The following is a 15,943-nucleotide window of genomic DNA, read 5'->3' on the forward strand; positions in this document are numbered from 1 at the left end:
TTCCTTCCTTCCTTCCTTCTCTTCCTTCCTTCTCTTACTTGTTTCTTTTGCTTCCTTCTTTCTTTCTTTCTCTCCCTCCCTTAACTACTTTTCTCTTTGCTTGCTTCTTCTTTCCTTTCCCTTTCTCCCTCCCTTCCTCCTTCCTTAGGGGAAGAGTCCAGAGTGTTCATTTTTTTTAAGAAGTTTCTAATTGATGAAACTCCTTATCCGTGTAGATCAACCCCGGCTCTGCAGCTTGTGGCCTTAGTTACTGGGGACATTGAAGGGTTAAAGTGATTTGCCCATGTTCATACAGCCAGCATATTTCAGAAGTGGAACTTGAAATTTTGTCTCCCTCACTCCAACGGCATCTCTCTATCCACAGTACACGAGGCTTCCTCCCCAGTGGATCTGCAAACATGGATGAAATTAGCCCTTACTGTCCTTTCCCAATGATAGGATTATACTGACATCTAGAGGTCTTATTAGAAATAGTATCCCAATTTATTTACCACCATAGATATGCCTCAAATCTGCATCCTAAACTATCAGCCACATCCTAATTCATTTTCCCCATGGGAGCAATGTTATAATTGGAGGCTTAATTCCTGACCAAGGACTCCATACCAAACAAATCTTTGATCAGAAATATGTTCTAAAAGCAAAGAGACAAACTATAAATCTCTATGACCATTTAAGTAGTAAAATTATGTTCTAAGATGTATGAAATGGATTTAAAATATACATCATAGCCATTGATTATACAAACATATTGAGATGGATAGGGTGATAATGCATGCCTCTTAAAAGCTGTCCAAGGGTACTTCGGATCAAGACTTTTTTTTTTTCTGTAAACAGATCATTCTGTAGCAAGCAAAGGTATTCAAGGTCATAATGTACCAATTGCCTAGGCAGGTGTGATGGAGTGGGGAGAACCCTTAATTTGGGAGTCAGAAGACTTGGACTTGCAGTCTGCACTTTGATATTTACTATTCCCAGCAGGATGAAGGCAAATCACTTAACCATCGAGACTCAGTTTATCAGAAAAAATACTCTTCTTGGCTTCTCACCTTTATCTAAGGCTTTGGAAGTTCTTAGAATTGCTCTAGTATATCATATCAATTTGACTTTCATGTAAATCATAATTTTCACTTTTGCATTTTTTTTTCTTTAGTATTTTCAAGTACTGACATTTACATGTAAACTACAAATTTTTATTGGGAATGATGTATTTTGGATTAAAAATAGCGAATTAGCTATTCTGAATCTGATTCCTTTTATCATCTCTAATCTGGTTTCTTGTTCATCATTTAAGCCGTAAGGAAGAGTAAATGGGCTTTGGAACATTGTATAATAGTAAATGATTCATTTGATGTTTTATTAATTTGTTAAAAACCTTATATACTTTTTTTTTTAAATGTCCATTCTCCTGTTTCTGTATTCATTTCAGAGTGTCAGCACTTTACAACAACTGTGACTCGAGCCAGCCCAACTGTGGCCTTTGTGGAGCTCAATCCCAGCCACCAACCTAAGGACCACGAAGCAGAAGACAAAGACCATAGGAAATTGGAGAATGAAATGAGTGGGAAGGTGGAGTTGGTGCTGTCCCAGAAGGTGAAGAAATTAAGAGGCAAAGGGCAATGCACAAATTCACATAATTTTACTGGTTTTACTGGTTTACTGGTTTTTGGTTTTAAAATGCAGCAGGTTGTACAATGTTCTCCAATCCTCCTCCCACTGCTCAGTGACCCAAGACATGGCACATCTTTCAGTTTTCTATATCAGAATGCTCAGAATTGCCATTCTGGATCAGTGAGTCACACATTCCATTTTCTTTAAATTAATTGCCCACTCAGGTTGGTTGATTTCTAAATACAGAGTTTACAGGCCTTTCCTAGTGAGGAATTTACCAGTTATACCTCCAATTCTTTGTGTTAAGTAAAGAAATCTTGGACTAAAACAAAGAGAGCAGATGTGAACCCATGATTATTGTGTAAATTTTGTAATTTGTTGTGTAAAACATGGACATCTATGGAAGTTTGGGACAAACTATTCAAGCTCCCAGAATCCTTAGGCAAATCTCTGGGGTCATTCCTTACTGAGAGGTCCCTATGCAGATCATACCATAGAGGAAGGAGTTTGTATTTTTCAGTTTTTACAGAGCCACTGAAGGTTTTTTGAAGAGGACAATCTTGTTTAGACCTGTGTTTCAGGAATAGTAACAGTGCCGACTATATGCTGTGTGAAATCCTAGAAAGCAAGGATAGTTTTTGATTGGGAGAGGAGAGCAAATGAGGAAAGCCTCCAAGGAAGTAGTATCTGAGCTGCATCATTAAAGACAGGAAGCATTTCAACAAGGAGGGAAGCTTTCCACTTATACAGAATGGTGTAATAAAATAAAGAATTAGTTCACTTTGGTTAAAACATACAGTATATGGAAGGTAGTAGTAAGAAAGAAGGTTAGAAAGGAGGAGAGGTGGTCTTATATCATGAAAGGGACCAAATGTCAGATTAAAGAATTCAGCGTGTTAAGGATTTTAAGCTGAAAAAATTATATGGCCCAGTCTGTGCATGTAGAATATTAATTTGACCATGATGTGAAGAAAGAATTGCAACATATGAGACAACGGTATTGGAAGGAGGGTTCAATTACCAGGCATTTGTTAGGTGCCTGCTATGTGTCAGGTGCTATGCTAAAGATACAAAAATATAATTGAAAAGGTCCTGCCTTCAGGGAACTTAAGAATGGCATGTACATAGAAGTATGTACAAAATAAATTCTAAATGACCTAGAGATAAAGGCCCAATAAAAAAAGATGACCCTTGGAGTGAGTTTTGAGAGAAACAAAGAAGGCAATTCTAGTAACCTAAGTTGGAAAAAATGGAGGCTTTAGTAGGTTGATGGCTCTGGAAGTGCTAAGAAAGGGGCAGATTTGAAAGAGATTATCCTTAATTTCTGATTACATGTGGCAGGAGTCCAAATGCTGGCTCTTTGAAGTTAAGTGAGTTGCAGGAAGAAGTAGACAGCAAAATTATACTATTGGAGGATCTCAACCTCCTTCCTTTAGAAATAGATAAATCTAACTCCAGAATAACCAAGAAAGGAAAAAATGGAGGGTTTAGTGGGTTGATGGCTCTGGAAGTGCTAAGAAAGGGGCAGATTTGAGAGAGATTATCCTTAATTTATGATTACATGTGGCAGGAGTCCAAATGCTGGCTCTTTGAAGTTAAGTGAATTACAGGAAGAAGTAGACAGCAAAATTTTACTATTGGAGGATCTCAACCTCCTTCCTTTAGAACTAGATAAATCTAACTACAGAATAACCAAGAAAGAACTTAAGGAGGTGAATTGAATTTTAGAAATGTTATGGATCTCTAGAGAAAATTGAATGGAGATAGAAAAGAATATACCTTTTTCTCAGCAGTACAAAGCACCTACACAGAAATTTACCATAGGGCATTAAAACCTCACAATCAAATGCAAAAAAGCAGAAATATTAAATGCATCCTTTTCAGATCATGAGGCACTGAAAATTATTTGTAATAAAAGACCATGTAAAAATAAGTCCAAAAAATTATTTGCAAACCAAATACTGGTTTCTTAATCTAGTAGTAGAAAAGACCTTAGAGGTTAATGAACTGAGCTTTTCCTTTTCATTTTACAGATGAGAAAACTAAGGCTTTGGAATGTTAAATGACTTACTAAAATTACATAAGTATTAAGTGTCAGGAACAGGATTTGATCCTAGGTTTTCTTTTCACACTACTAAGCCACTTTAGTTTCAGTTATGAATGACTGAAAGAATGGCAGTGTCATAGACAAAATTCAAACCAGCAAGTTAGAGAGGGATGACCTGTATTCCTGGACTACCTTTAGTGCACAGAATAGTGATGTGCACACAACAAGGCTTCACCAAATATTATTGATTATCACAGTCTCTGCTTCTCCTGTAAAAGTTATTCCCTATCCACAAATGGAATTTTATCTATTGGCAGATAAGGGGAAAAAAATCACTTTTCTTTACAACTATTATAATAAAGACTCATAGAGGAATCTTTTCTGGTATTCAACCTCTTTTTAATGAACTCATGGGTGAAAAGTACTCTGAAACAACTGGGAAATTTGTGAGACATTACCTCACCTCAGCAACCATTCTTTGTCTGCATTACACACAGCAGTTAGGATTTCAGCATTGGAAGAAGGAGAAAAGAAATTTGTATTTGCAGTCACCAGCACTTTCTCAGTTTCTTTGAAGATTTTTTTCTTTGTAAAACAAAATCAGATCTGTAGACACACAAAAGGAGGGCATTTGATAAAAGTAAAGGTTTTATCTGAGTTTTACCCAGCCCACTGATTGACTGCTGTCGTTTGGACAGCAGCCCCATCTTCCTTACCCTTTCTTGTCTTTTGTCAGCCACTGCTTGAAAGAGAACAGTTTAAAGTTAAAATTTACAGGATATCAACTTCCGTGTGTTTGTAAGCATTGTAAAAATTTTTAATTATAGTTAACTTTTAGATACTACTTTGACCTAAATGCTATAGTTTATTCAATCCCTCATTTGGGTTGAATTTATAATCCCAAAGAGAAGATAGAATTTTACCAGGAAGTATGCTTAATATTAAATTTTCATAATTATAGACAGATTGTTTGTGAAGTAAATTCTGAATAGAAATCCCCCTGTCCAATATACTCAGCTATGCAGCCTCCATTGTGTCATACAAGGGGCTAAAAGAAACAGCACAAATTCCATGCACTAAAGCAAATTCATTTAAAAGTCACAAATTAAAAGAGAAAGGGGTACTAGTTATAGTGAAAGGTGTTGGATGGCAGACTGGTTGTGAGAGAAGAAATAAAATGGAGGTTGTGGAAAGAAAGAATAGGGATCCCCAAGAACCTGGGACTATTTCATAGCACTTTGATCACTGGAACATCTTGGTCTATTTGTCCTATGAGGGCATTTTTTGTAGCTCAGTGCATGAATCCATCACACTGACTCTTACTCAGCAAGCAAAAATTAAATTAGTGCTTAATCTTTTCTTCTGAAAAGGCAGATTTGTGTGTATTTATGTACATGAATGAAGACTGAGGGATGAGAACAAAGATCAACATTAGGTTATTTTCTATCAAATGTTTGTTATAGAGGCAACTTAGGAAGCACAGTCAGTATCAAGTTCTAGATTTGGAGGCTGGAAAACCTGAACTCAAAGCCTAATAATGAACTTGATGAATCTGAGAACAAGTCAGTTAATTTTTCTCAGCCTTATACAATTCATAATTAAAACTATGAGCATGAAAAAGACCAAGAATAATACTGAATAAATAAGCATTGCCATTGTAGAAGAAGAAGGGAAGTATATACTCCCATTAATCCTGCCTAATAGCCACTTATTGATGTAGCCGAGTTAGAATTTTGCCTCCTGAGGGTTACAGGAAGTATATGATCATTGTAGCCCTTCTTCTAAGTGGAGTTTAGTTTTTCTGGGAGAAAAAGTTGCCAGTTGGGGTGACTGGGGGTCAGGGGAGAGGGAGTTGCCTAATTTTAAAATCTCCAATGATGATCGTTTAAATGCAGAAAAGATCAGTCCGGTCAGATATTTTGGCTCTTCATATTTCTGTAACAGAGAAATACTATCTGCTTTGTCCTTTGATTTCTCTTCTAAGGCCTGAGAATTTAATTCCCACAATGCATAGTCATATCTGCTATTTTTTGACACAGGCAACAAAGCCAAAGTCTCCAGAACCAAAAGCAGTTCTGTTGTTTCCATACCAGAACCAAGGACCAGAAACCAACCAATCAACTTTGCCAAATCTTGATTCTCAAGGTAAAGAAAAAGAAAGTTTTATATGAATTTCACGCACTTTTGTTTGGGGTTGTAATGAGAAAGGTTCATTTCGGCAAGAGAAGATCTAGTCTATATATGGTAGAGCCCTCAGCCCTGATCATTTCCCAGCGTCTTTAGTGAATTATATGACTGAAGAATGGGGACCTGTAACAGACTGCAAATAATCTGTGGCTGAAGCTGCCTTGAGCAGGAAGGGAAGATTGCAGGTTCCTAAATTCCATTTTAGGATGGAAGCTGTGACTTCCTTGTGGTAAGGACTTCCTACAGCTATAACAGAAGTATTAAACACAAAGCTTGTGGTCCACACACAGCCCACAACACTCCCAAGTGTGGCCTAAACCAGATCAAGATATAATTGAGAAACTGTTGGGATTTGACTAAATAAATAAAATGTAATATACTTTTAAAAAAGTAATATAAAAATATAATAATAATACAGTGATTTGGGATTTTCTAAGTACATACGTGATCTGCAGTGAGCCCTATTTCTATTTAAGCCTGACACCACTGTTGTAGGGGACCTCCTTCAGCCAGTGACCTCAGTATCCTGCAGAGGGAGAAAGCTTTAAGTCAATAAGTGACCTTCATTGGCTCTACTTCTGTAGAAGAAGCAAACGGAAGGGAGGAGAGGAACAGTATAGATTAGCCTTTGGTGGGCACCATTTGGAGTTGAGGTACCTGGTTATTTGTTTTCCACTTCTCTTTTCATGGAAAACAGGCCTTTTTCTGGCTCACTCTTAGCAATGAAGAGCCATTATTTTGATATGACATTAGAGCTGACTCTCCTAGTTTATGTTGCCTTCTGGGAAATTATTTCAGCCCTGTCTTCACAATAGCAAACATCTGTTTTAGGAGAGAAGTAACCAGTACGCATATTTGTGGGTACTGACTTCTTAATATGAAAATGACTTCCATTCTGTCATTAAAGTATCAATTTCAGACCAGTACATTTAAGGGATTTAGACCCAATAATTGCCTGTCAGTAAATCCCATTGAGTGTGGTTCCAATACATTTGGTCCCTGAATCACCAGCACCTACCTCAATTCCTTAAACCTAGCAGACACGCAATAAATCCCTGTTGGACTGGATTCAGTACCAGTGGGTATAAATGGATATTATATGCAGAACATGTTTACCTTATGTAAATAAATCTTCTGTTACATGTTTAAAAGGAATTTTATACTAGAGAATATGCTGTTAAACCAAAGGAATTCACCTCACTCATAAATTGACCAAATGATAGAGTTTCTAAAGAACCAGTTAAGGAGCATCAGTATATAGAAGAGTTTTAATAGTGCCCTCCACCTCTAAATCCTGAAGTTTAACCATGTTTTCTTCAAGACAAACATTTATGCTTCTGCATTTCCTCTATGCTTCTGTAATTGAACACATCTATTGGAGAGATCTACTATTACTTAATTCTTTCTTTATACATAATTGTGAAGTGATTGCAAGAGTTAGTCAAGTAAAAGTATACAGTAAGGGCTTTGCTGATAGAAAAATAAATTGTAGTGATTCTTTTAGTTTATCCATTGTATTGTTCTGAGAAACGCAGAGCCTTGGAGACATAGTATCTGATCTGTCCATTCCTCCTTTTATTTATGAAGTGAAGGTCTCCAAGTTTCTGGTAATTGATATCGAGTATGATTACTTCTTATAAATTATAAAAACTGAAACATGTTTAGGTGGTTTCTCATATCAAAAGTCGATGCAAAATTAAAACTAGGTTTCCTAGCTCTCAGTCAGTTGTTCTATCTACCACTTAATGCTTACTATAAGCCAGGAACTGTACTAAGTTTTGAGGGTACAAATACAAAATAAAGAAAGGGAAAGAGAGAAGTAGAGAGGGAGGGAGGGAAGAAAGGAGGGAAGGAGAGGGGAGGGAGGAAGGAAGGAAGGAAGGAAAAGGAAGGAAGGAAAAAGGAAGGAAGGAAGGAAAAAAAAGAAAACAGACACAGAAAGAACCAACCCATGTCCACAAGAGCTTACAAATCTAATAAGGAAAGATAATAAAAGAAAGCTGGGGAGGTGTAAGTTCCCTCCTTAAGAGGAGATTTGACAGTTCATGACTCCACCTTCTAATCAGGACAGAGGACTAAAGCCATTGGATGATGAGGTTCTCCTAATAATGAGCTTCTTGGGACACCATGGTAAACTTAAGAGAAGTCATAAAGCCAGGAGAGAATGCAAAATCAGACTTCAATGTCTTCTTATTCTTCATAAGACTGTATTTCTAAATTAATGAGGTTGTCATTTTAGTATATTTTGGTGAAACTGTGATTTCAACTGTATGGGGACTATGTCCCTCAATACAAATCTCTTAAGCTGCCTTCTAAAACCAAAACGTGATTCTGATTTTAGTATACCAATCTGTCTACAGAAGATGGCAATTCCAGTCTTTTTAAATAATATAACCAAAGTGAGGCTGGTGACTTGGCACAGTTCACTCTTACTTAAATCAACTCTCTTACATGTCATGGAATCACCTCCCTGAGGTCATGGTCCTCTCCTAGAAGGAAGGATAAATACCAATAACATACCAAAAAAATGTCCTCCGATTTAGGGGAAATCATTAGAAAAAAGACATTGAAAGTTAATCAATATAAAGTTTCTTTCACCCACTGTTTTGTGAGAGAAAAATGGTAACTCACTGGAGGGATACTTCTTTAAAATGTATTTATACTTTAGTAACTATTTATTTGTAATGAAAATTATGAATATTATATGAGGGAATAAGCATTTCTGCAGTGCCTCCTTTGAGCCAGGCACTTATATAAACATTATCTCATTCTGTTCTCACAACAATCCTTGGAAATGGATTGCCCATTTTACAGTTAGGAAATTGAGGCAAACAGAAATTGTGACGTGACATGACATAGCTAAGAAGTATCTGAAGCCAGATTTGGATCAGGACTTCATGATTCCACACCTAGCTTCTAGTCATTGCAGGGGTGGATCTGCAAAGATTAAGATTAAAATGTAATTGGGAACTGTTTAACAAAACAAATAAAAAGTCAATACCAAATAAATAATGTTAATCTGTGAAATTTTCCTTCTTGAGAGTTCCCTTCCCCAATAAAATCATAGGTCTAGATTTTTAAAATCCTTATTATATTTGTAAATATTACATAAAAGGAAGCTTATAACTTATAAGCTTATGAGGGCTGGACTTGGGGGCAGAAGATAGAACCACAGAATTTGAGCTTTGGAACCAAAATCCATACAGTCCCCTCTATGGTCAATTAAATCCTTCACTGTAAGATCCCTAAGGAGGAGGAATCCCATTCCCACCAATGTAGCCCATTCTACTTTTGGACAACTGTAATTTGTTTCAGACTTCAGGCTAAAATTAGCCTCTTGGTAATTTCCTGCTCCAAAAAAACCAAATATAATTCTTCCTCCATAAGACAGCCCTTCAGGCACTTGAAGACAATTATCATGTCCTCCTGGGTTCAAATCCCACTTTTAATACACATTATCTAGGCAACTCCGGATAAGTCATTTTACCTCTTGGTACAGACACCTTCCAGCCCAATTTGAACAAATTGCTATTCTGCTTTGGTGGAGGAAGTTCACTAAACTCCCAGATCCATTAGCATTCCACATATGGAATATTTTCTTTTTTTCCCCAAATTCTCCTGACTTCAGCTCGTATGATCAGGACGCCACACTCACACACCCTTCCCCACCTCTTGAGGTCCATTTTTGTTTTCAAGTTTGATAATGTGTTCTGTTCTAACATCTGCTCTAGAGTCGCCTGGCACAGCCACGGTTCCGCTTAGGGTTCGGAACTCTTGGCGACGCTCACGGTTTTTCTCCCAGTCAGGTAAATGACCCATGGGATAGTTGCACATTCCTTCTGTCGCACTGAGTAGGCATGAATACCTGCTGGGGGGATGAATCAATGAGAGCTGGTATTCGTTTCCCCTTCTGCTTTCCTAGAAAAGTGCTTGTTCCTGACACACAGTTGGCAAAGAGCTATTTCTTCAACGTAGAATCTCTATGTGAAAAACAGCAACAAAACAAAACACTGATCATCTCGCCAGACCGGTTTTGTTTTGGTTTTTGAGACCCTAAAAGTATACCATATTACGTCTGTTTTTGTTTTTATTTTTCCTCTTCTGTTTTTGTTTAAACAGGGAGATCAGAAGCATTTAATATCCAATGGTAATGGTTCTGTTGGTAACTGTGGTACAAGGTCTTTTCTTCTGCCTTTTTTCTGCTTAGTATTTCCCCCTGTAGGACAGGGAAGGGAGAAGACATAAGCCAGAGTCCAGTGTGTATCACAGAAATTTCCTTTCTTTTCAAAGTAAGAAATAGTTGCTGCCTATAGTTTAGAAACCGGTGCTAATTTATGCGATTTACATTTATTACATGTCAGCCTTACCTTCTTTTGGTGTTGGGTCCACTCCATTTCTGTGGTCTACTTCATCATGATTTTCTAATGCTCTTGGCTTATGAAAAAGCAGTGATTGGTTTTTAACTGGCATAGGTATCACAAGTACCATCACCAAAAGGAAAAAAGAAATTAGAAACAATTCACGTTATGTTTTTTGGTTTTTGTACAGTGGAGTCTAATAGCAATGAGAAGTCCCCTGCAAGTACACCTGTAAGTAACTGATTTTGTTTTATTTTTTTTAATTGTAATATTTATATTGGTTTGACTAGCAGGATACTTGATTTATTTAAAGGGACCTTATTTACACATTGCCAATCAGGAAAGAGGAAATAGAAGCAATGGATGAATGAATGAATGCAAATAATTCAAAATTTTCAAGATGCTGAAATGATTCATATTTCCAGGAGATTAAATATGGCAGGCATTTCATTACAGTTTTGTCATCATACCTTAAAAAGTTAACTGATATACTTCACTTAGTATTGATGAAATATAAAGTGATCTACTAAAAATAAATATGAAAAGGGGAGCCAGTAAAACAAAAACCTAAAAGTATACAAATTTATTCAATCATTCATTCAAAATAAGTTTAAAAAAAATAAGAAAAGTGCATATGTATTGACAGGGATCAAGGAAGCTTCACCATGAAAAAGTTTCATTTTAGTGCAAGTGTAGCAAATTTGGCATCCGAGGAAATGGGTTCATTCCCACTTCTGCTACTTCCTAGTTCTTTGAGATTGGACAAGACACCTAATTTTTCTAGGTTTTCTATTTCTGTTTTCAATAATGTATGTTGAGATTTCAGGGGATCAGGCCAGTAAATCAGGATCTAACATCATGCTGAGAGGGAAAAAAAAACCTCAAGTATTTGAACTTTTCCTAAAAGTTTTATTCCCTTCTTTCCCTAAATATACCGTCTCCTGCCCCTCTCTTCACTTCCAATCAATACATTTTTGAACATGTAACATGCCCCTTTGTGGCAATCTGTGAACTACTCTAGTTCTTCTCTGAATCTGTCTCTCTCTGTCTGTCTCTCTCCACTCCCTCCCCAAGAACTTGACATGATTGATCTGTGCCAAAGTTCCCACACAAATTCCACATAGGTTAGCCCAACTCACCCCATGATTAGCCGACCGAAATGTAATTTCCCTGCTGAGGTTAGCAAAATTCTAGTTCTCTTCCATGTCTCTCTGTGCTACTGCGTACGTACACACCAGACAACATTGGGCTGATATATGGGAAGTGACCTGGGATCCTTGCTCTGAATGCATGGACATCCCGTGCCCAGAAATATTAACAGATTTTAAACGTCATTCCCATGGGGGTTGAAGCAAAGGCTATCTCGTGCCAAGAGCTAATTACTCTATGCATTCATTAAGTCATAAAGGGCTCATTGAATCCGGCCGACATCTTGGAAGAAAACCAAAGTGGGACAAAATACAAAAGCTTTTTAGCCAACCAGGAAAGGCCCTTAGAAATGTTAAAAACTTAAGCTTCAGCATTTTCACTTGGGTGTGAGACTATAGCTTAATTGTGTTCATTTGGCTCTGTCTGTTCCGGAGATATATTGCTAGATTCTGATCATGGTTTTATTTTTCTAAGCGATTCAACTTTTGGGCATGGGATCCAGAGGAGGAGCGCCGCCGGCAGGAGAAATGGCAACTTGAACAGGAGCGTTTGCTGCAGGTATGGTGGGGCTTTCCTTATCAGCTAGTTTGGGGCTGTTTGGTTTTCATTTGACTTTTCATTTTCCTTCTGTTGCCTTCAATATTTGGACCTGAAAAACTACAGGATTATACATTTAAAGCTAGCATGGACCTTAGATCTCCCTTTAGCTAAACTTCTTCATTTTAAAGATTTCCCAGAAAGATTCAGTGACTTTCCCACAAAGTTAATAAGTGGCTAAGGTGGAATTCAAACTAAGTTCCTCTTGCCTTCCACATGCAATTCTCTATACTTATAGGCCTTGATACCTCTCAGAGCAAAATCTCTAAGTACAAGATAATAGTCTTCTCAGCTGATGAGTCTGACACTTTCTCTGTGACCATTCAGATGTCATCATGCATCCTTTCATATTTAGAGAAAACAGCTATTAACATGAGGTGGAGAAATCCACCTATCAACATTTCATGGGTCAAAACAGGTCATACTATTAATAGATGATAGAATCCCTTCCTCTTAGATCATTAATTAAATTCCAGCCAAGATAGTGAGAGAAATCAGTTCCCAAACTGTGATAACTTTGGTGAAATGAGGCTGTGAGATCTGTCTTGGTTTACAAAAACTCCACTGTCTTAAGTGATCCATTTCTCTTCTAATTAAAAAAAAAAGTTAGATAGTATTTAATAAGGAAGCTCTAGCAATTCTATACTTTCTAACACTAAAGTTAGCATCCTCCTCCACCCCACCCATACCAATGAATTTTAAAAGTATTATTTACATTGTCATTCAGAAAATAATACTTAATGTGGTTTTAATATAATTTTTTTCAAAATATTCTTCCTTTTAGAAAATTAATTCCAAAACTAGTGCAAACAAATAAATTTAAAGAAAAGCCTGATGAGTTTGGTGTATTTTAAGTTGGGGCAAGCAGAGGAAAAGTAAAACCTTTTTGTGACTTAAAAAAAGCAAATGTATTTGTAGGAAAGATGCCCAGTTTTTCTTTAAAGTCTGGTTCACTTGGATCTAAGCACATGCTTTTCTACTCATAAAATTGAAGAGATGGAAAGTATATGTGCCAGTCTTCTAGAATCCCCGTGTTTATGATACTTGTTTATTGGCTTGTGCCTACTTAAATGGTAAACATTTATACCCCAAATGCCATAATGTATGTAAAAGAACATTTCTTATGCCATCGTCATAGTGTTCTTTCATTTTGTTTGGGTTTTTTTGATGAGGCAATTGGGGTTAAATGACTTGCCCAGGGTTACACAGCTAAGAAATGTTAAGTGTCTGAGGTCAGATTTGAACCCAGGTCCTAAACCTGTCAGGAGGACTTCAGGGTTGGTGATCTATTCTTTCAGTTATTTTAAGAAAAATGACTAGATCCTGGTCACACTTTGCCCCTTAGTTAATAGCTATCTCCCTGCTTAGTTTCCTCCTGAGTGCTGGGACAGAAGTACCTCACAGAGTAAGGGAAACATCCATATCTCACCAGCACACACAATAAAGCCATTCAGGTTTCCTTGTGATCATTGGTTCCATTGGCTAAGGAAGCAACTGATTTATATTGAGTTTATCCTTAAAGGATGGATAAAAGCTCCCGGGCCCACAGCTCTGCTTGTTAAAACCTGCCCTTAAGTTTGAAGTTCGGGGGCCGGAGTCTTATAAGCCAGATCTTTGCTGAAATTCTTCTAGAACTTCACTGAAAAATCAGGAATTTAGTCAGCTGGAATGGTTATGAATGCGTCAAGCCGCCCAACATTGCTTTTTTCCGAAGCATTAAGAGGTAGAGGAATAGAGACAAATCTTCAAAAGAACCTCATTATAGGCTGTTCCTGCTGGGATGGTGGTATGCTAGCTTAGACCCAAAGGCAAAAATGATTGGTGGATGCTCAGTATTTCAAAGGATGCTCTAGAACAGTGGTTCTCAAAGTCTGGTCTAGAGAATCCTGGGGATCTCTGAAACCCTTTTAGAGCCTACAAATTCAAAAATAGTTTTTATTTCCAATATGGAAAATGTCTATAAATATAATCCAGATAAACAAAAATACTTTGGAGAGATCCTCAATAAGTTTTAATGGGATAAAGATAGTGAAAACAAAAGTTTGAAAACCACTGCTCTAGAACAATGAAAAGGAATGACTTATTTTTAAGTGTAGTTTGGTGACAATTAGTCACAGTATTGACTGGAGATTCCACATTTCAGCATTTCTTCAGCTCTGTGTTCAGTGGATAAAGTGCCAGGCTTGAAATCAGGAAATCCTGAGTTCAAATCCTACCTAAGACAATGAACAACCTATGAGGGAATTTACTCAGGGCAAGTCCCTCAACATTTGCTAACCCTCAGGTTCCTCAACTGTAAAGGGGGATAGTAATAGCACCTACTTCTAAGGTTGTTTTGAGGATCCAATGAAATAACATTTGTAAAATATTAGCAAAGTGGTTACTATATAGTAGATGCTTAATAAATGTATATTTACTTCCCTCCCTCACTTTGCTTAACCATTGAAGGGTTAGTTGGAGCTCCAGTTTTAAATTTTAACAATGAGTTTTTTCAGCAATTTGTTCATTTCTTCCCAGTTAAGACTCCAAATATTTCAATTAATTTTAAAGACTTCCTTATACAGAACATTTATGTGCCCCTGGATGGGGAAACTGGTATTACAATGCTTCTGAAAACAAGGGCCATTCTAATCCTGATATCATTTTAATGGACCATTAGGAAGCTTCCCTTAATTCACAAGTTATTCAGCTCAAGAGATTCCATTTTGGTGAAAGACCATCAGCTAGTTGGCTAATTATCATCTTATTCAGTTTCTGTAAAACTATAAGAAGCTTTTTAAAAATTTGCCCTAGCAGCATTGCCCAATCAGTGTCCAAGCTTATATTTGAATACAGAGCTCACATATTTTGAAAAAAATTACTACTAAAGTTCTATGAAGCACATGTTTCAGTCATTTGGATTTGGGTAGTTGAAGGCAGATATTTTTACCACTTTTTCACAGATGGGTAAACTGAGGCTCAGTAACATGAAGAGACATCCCTTCAGGATCACACAGCGAGTAAGAATTAGAGCCAAGATTTGAGCACTTACTCCAATCCTTAACATTCTTTCTGCTGCGCTGAGTTGGCTTTTTGAAGAATCCAATTAGTCAACAATAGGTTTGGCTTATTTTTAAAAAACAGTCTCTCAAAAGTTGATTTTAGCTTGTTATCATTTTTCTTAGAATTGTCCACATCCATATGTTAGGATCCAAACTAGTATTCCAAAAACAGATGTGTCTACAGAGAAGTCTGGCAGGTGTAGCTTAATAACTGTAGTATTTTTCTTATCTGCTTGGATAGTTTGAAATGACCACCAAGATCTCATCCTGCTTCATTGCATGTCATCTGGTCCACTTATAACATTTCAGCAAGAAGTAATTTTTGCAACATATTATACACAGAATATGGAGATGCCCATTTGTTTGCTTGTTAATGACTCCCTGTGATGTATGAGGTGCTCGATTCAGTCCAATTTACTGAAATATTCCATAATAGGAGAGATACCAGAAGGAACAGGACAAATTGAAAGAAGAGTGGGAGAAAGCACAGAAAGAAGTGGAAGAAGAAGAGCGTAGATATTATGAGGAGGTAAGAAAAATGATGGGGAAGCAGATTGTGAAATGAGCTTGCTGTCCCAGCTCATCAAAATCTGTCTTTGGACTTGGTGGGTGGGTATCTGTCCATCACTGGGAAAGACTTCTGGTAGCCCTTTTGAAAAGAACATAGGAGAACTGTCTGGTAGTAAATTCTCCTGCAGATGACAAATCCCATTAATTGGTTCCTCAAAGTAAAGACAGTCTATATTATAATCTATCACCCATTTGAGAACATAATTATCTGCTTAGGGATTGGTTTGGTTTGTCCAGGGGAAGTGAAGAAGTCATTTTTATAATATTATGGAAAACATGTTGGGTAGCAGTAAAATAATCTGGTTGGGATTGTCTTTATATCAAAATTATTTGGTTTTATGTGTCCCGCTATTTTCACTTTGAAGCTGCTGAGATTGTATGCA

General features: G+C 37.0%; 1 protein-coding gene across 6 annotated transcripts in view; it reads left to right on the plus strand.

Annotated features, from left to right (window-relative positions):
* LIMCH1 (LIM and calponin homology domains 1) overlaps window positions 1-15,943 on the plus strand; it is a 337,259-nt gene that overhangs the window by 301,113 nt on the left and 20,203 nt on the right. For 3 of the 6 annotated variants that reach the window (XM_031943867.1, XM_031943872.1, XM_031943868.1), the window contains 6 exons: window positions 1,430-1,593; window positions 5,698-5,803; window positions 9,577-9,651; window positions 10,394-10,434; window positions 11,827-11,910; window positions 15,427-15,519. In XM_031943867.1, the coding sequence (XP_031799727.1) occupies window positions 1,430-1,593; window positions 5,698-5,803; window positions 9,577-9,651; window positions 10,394-10,434; window positions 11,827-11,910; window positions 15,427-15,519 (563 nt within the window). The remainder of the gene's footprint in view (window positions 1-1,429; window positions 1,594-5,697; window positions 5,804-9,576; window positions 9,652-10,393; window positions 10,435-11,826; window positions 11,911-15,426; window positions 15,520-15,943) is intronic. The other 3 variants (XM_031943870.1, XM_031943869.1, XM_031943871.1) reach the window with 1 other exon arrangement.

The sequence above is a fragment of the Sarcophilus harrisii genome, chromosome 6, assembly GCF_902635505.1.
Source record: "Sarcophilus harrisii chromosome 6, mSarHar1.11, whole genome shotgun sequence".
Classification (NCBI taxonomy): domain Eukaryota; kingdom Metazoa; phylum Chordata; class Mammalia; order Dasyuromorphia; family Dasyuridae; genus Sarcophilus; species Sarcophilus harrisii.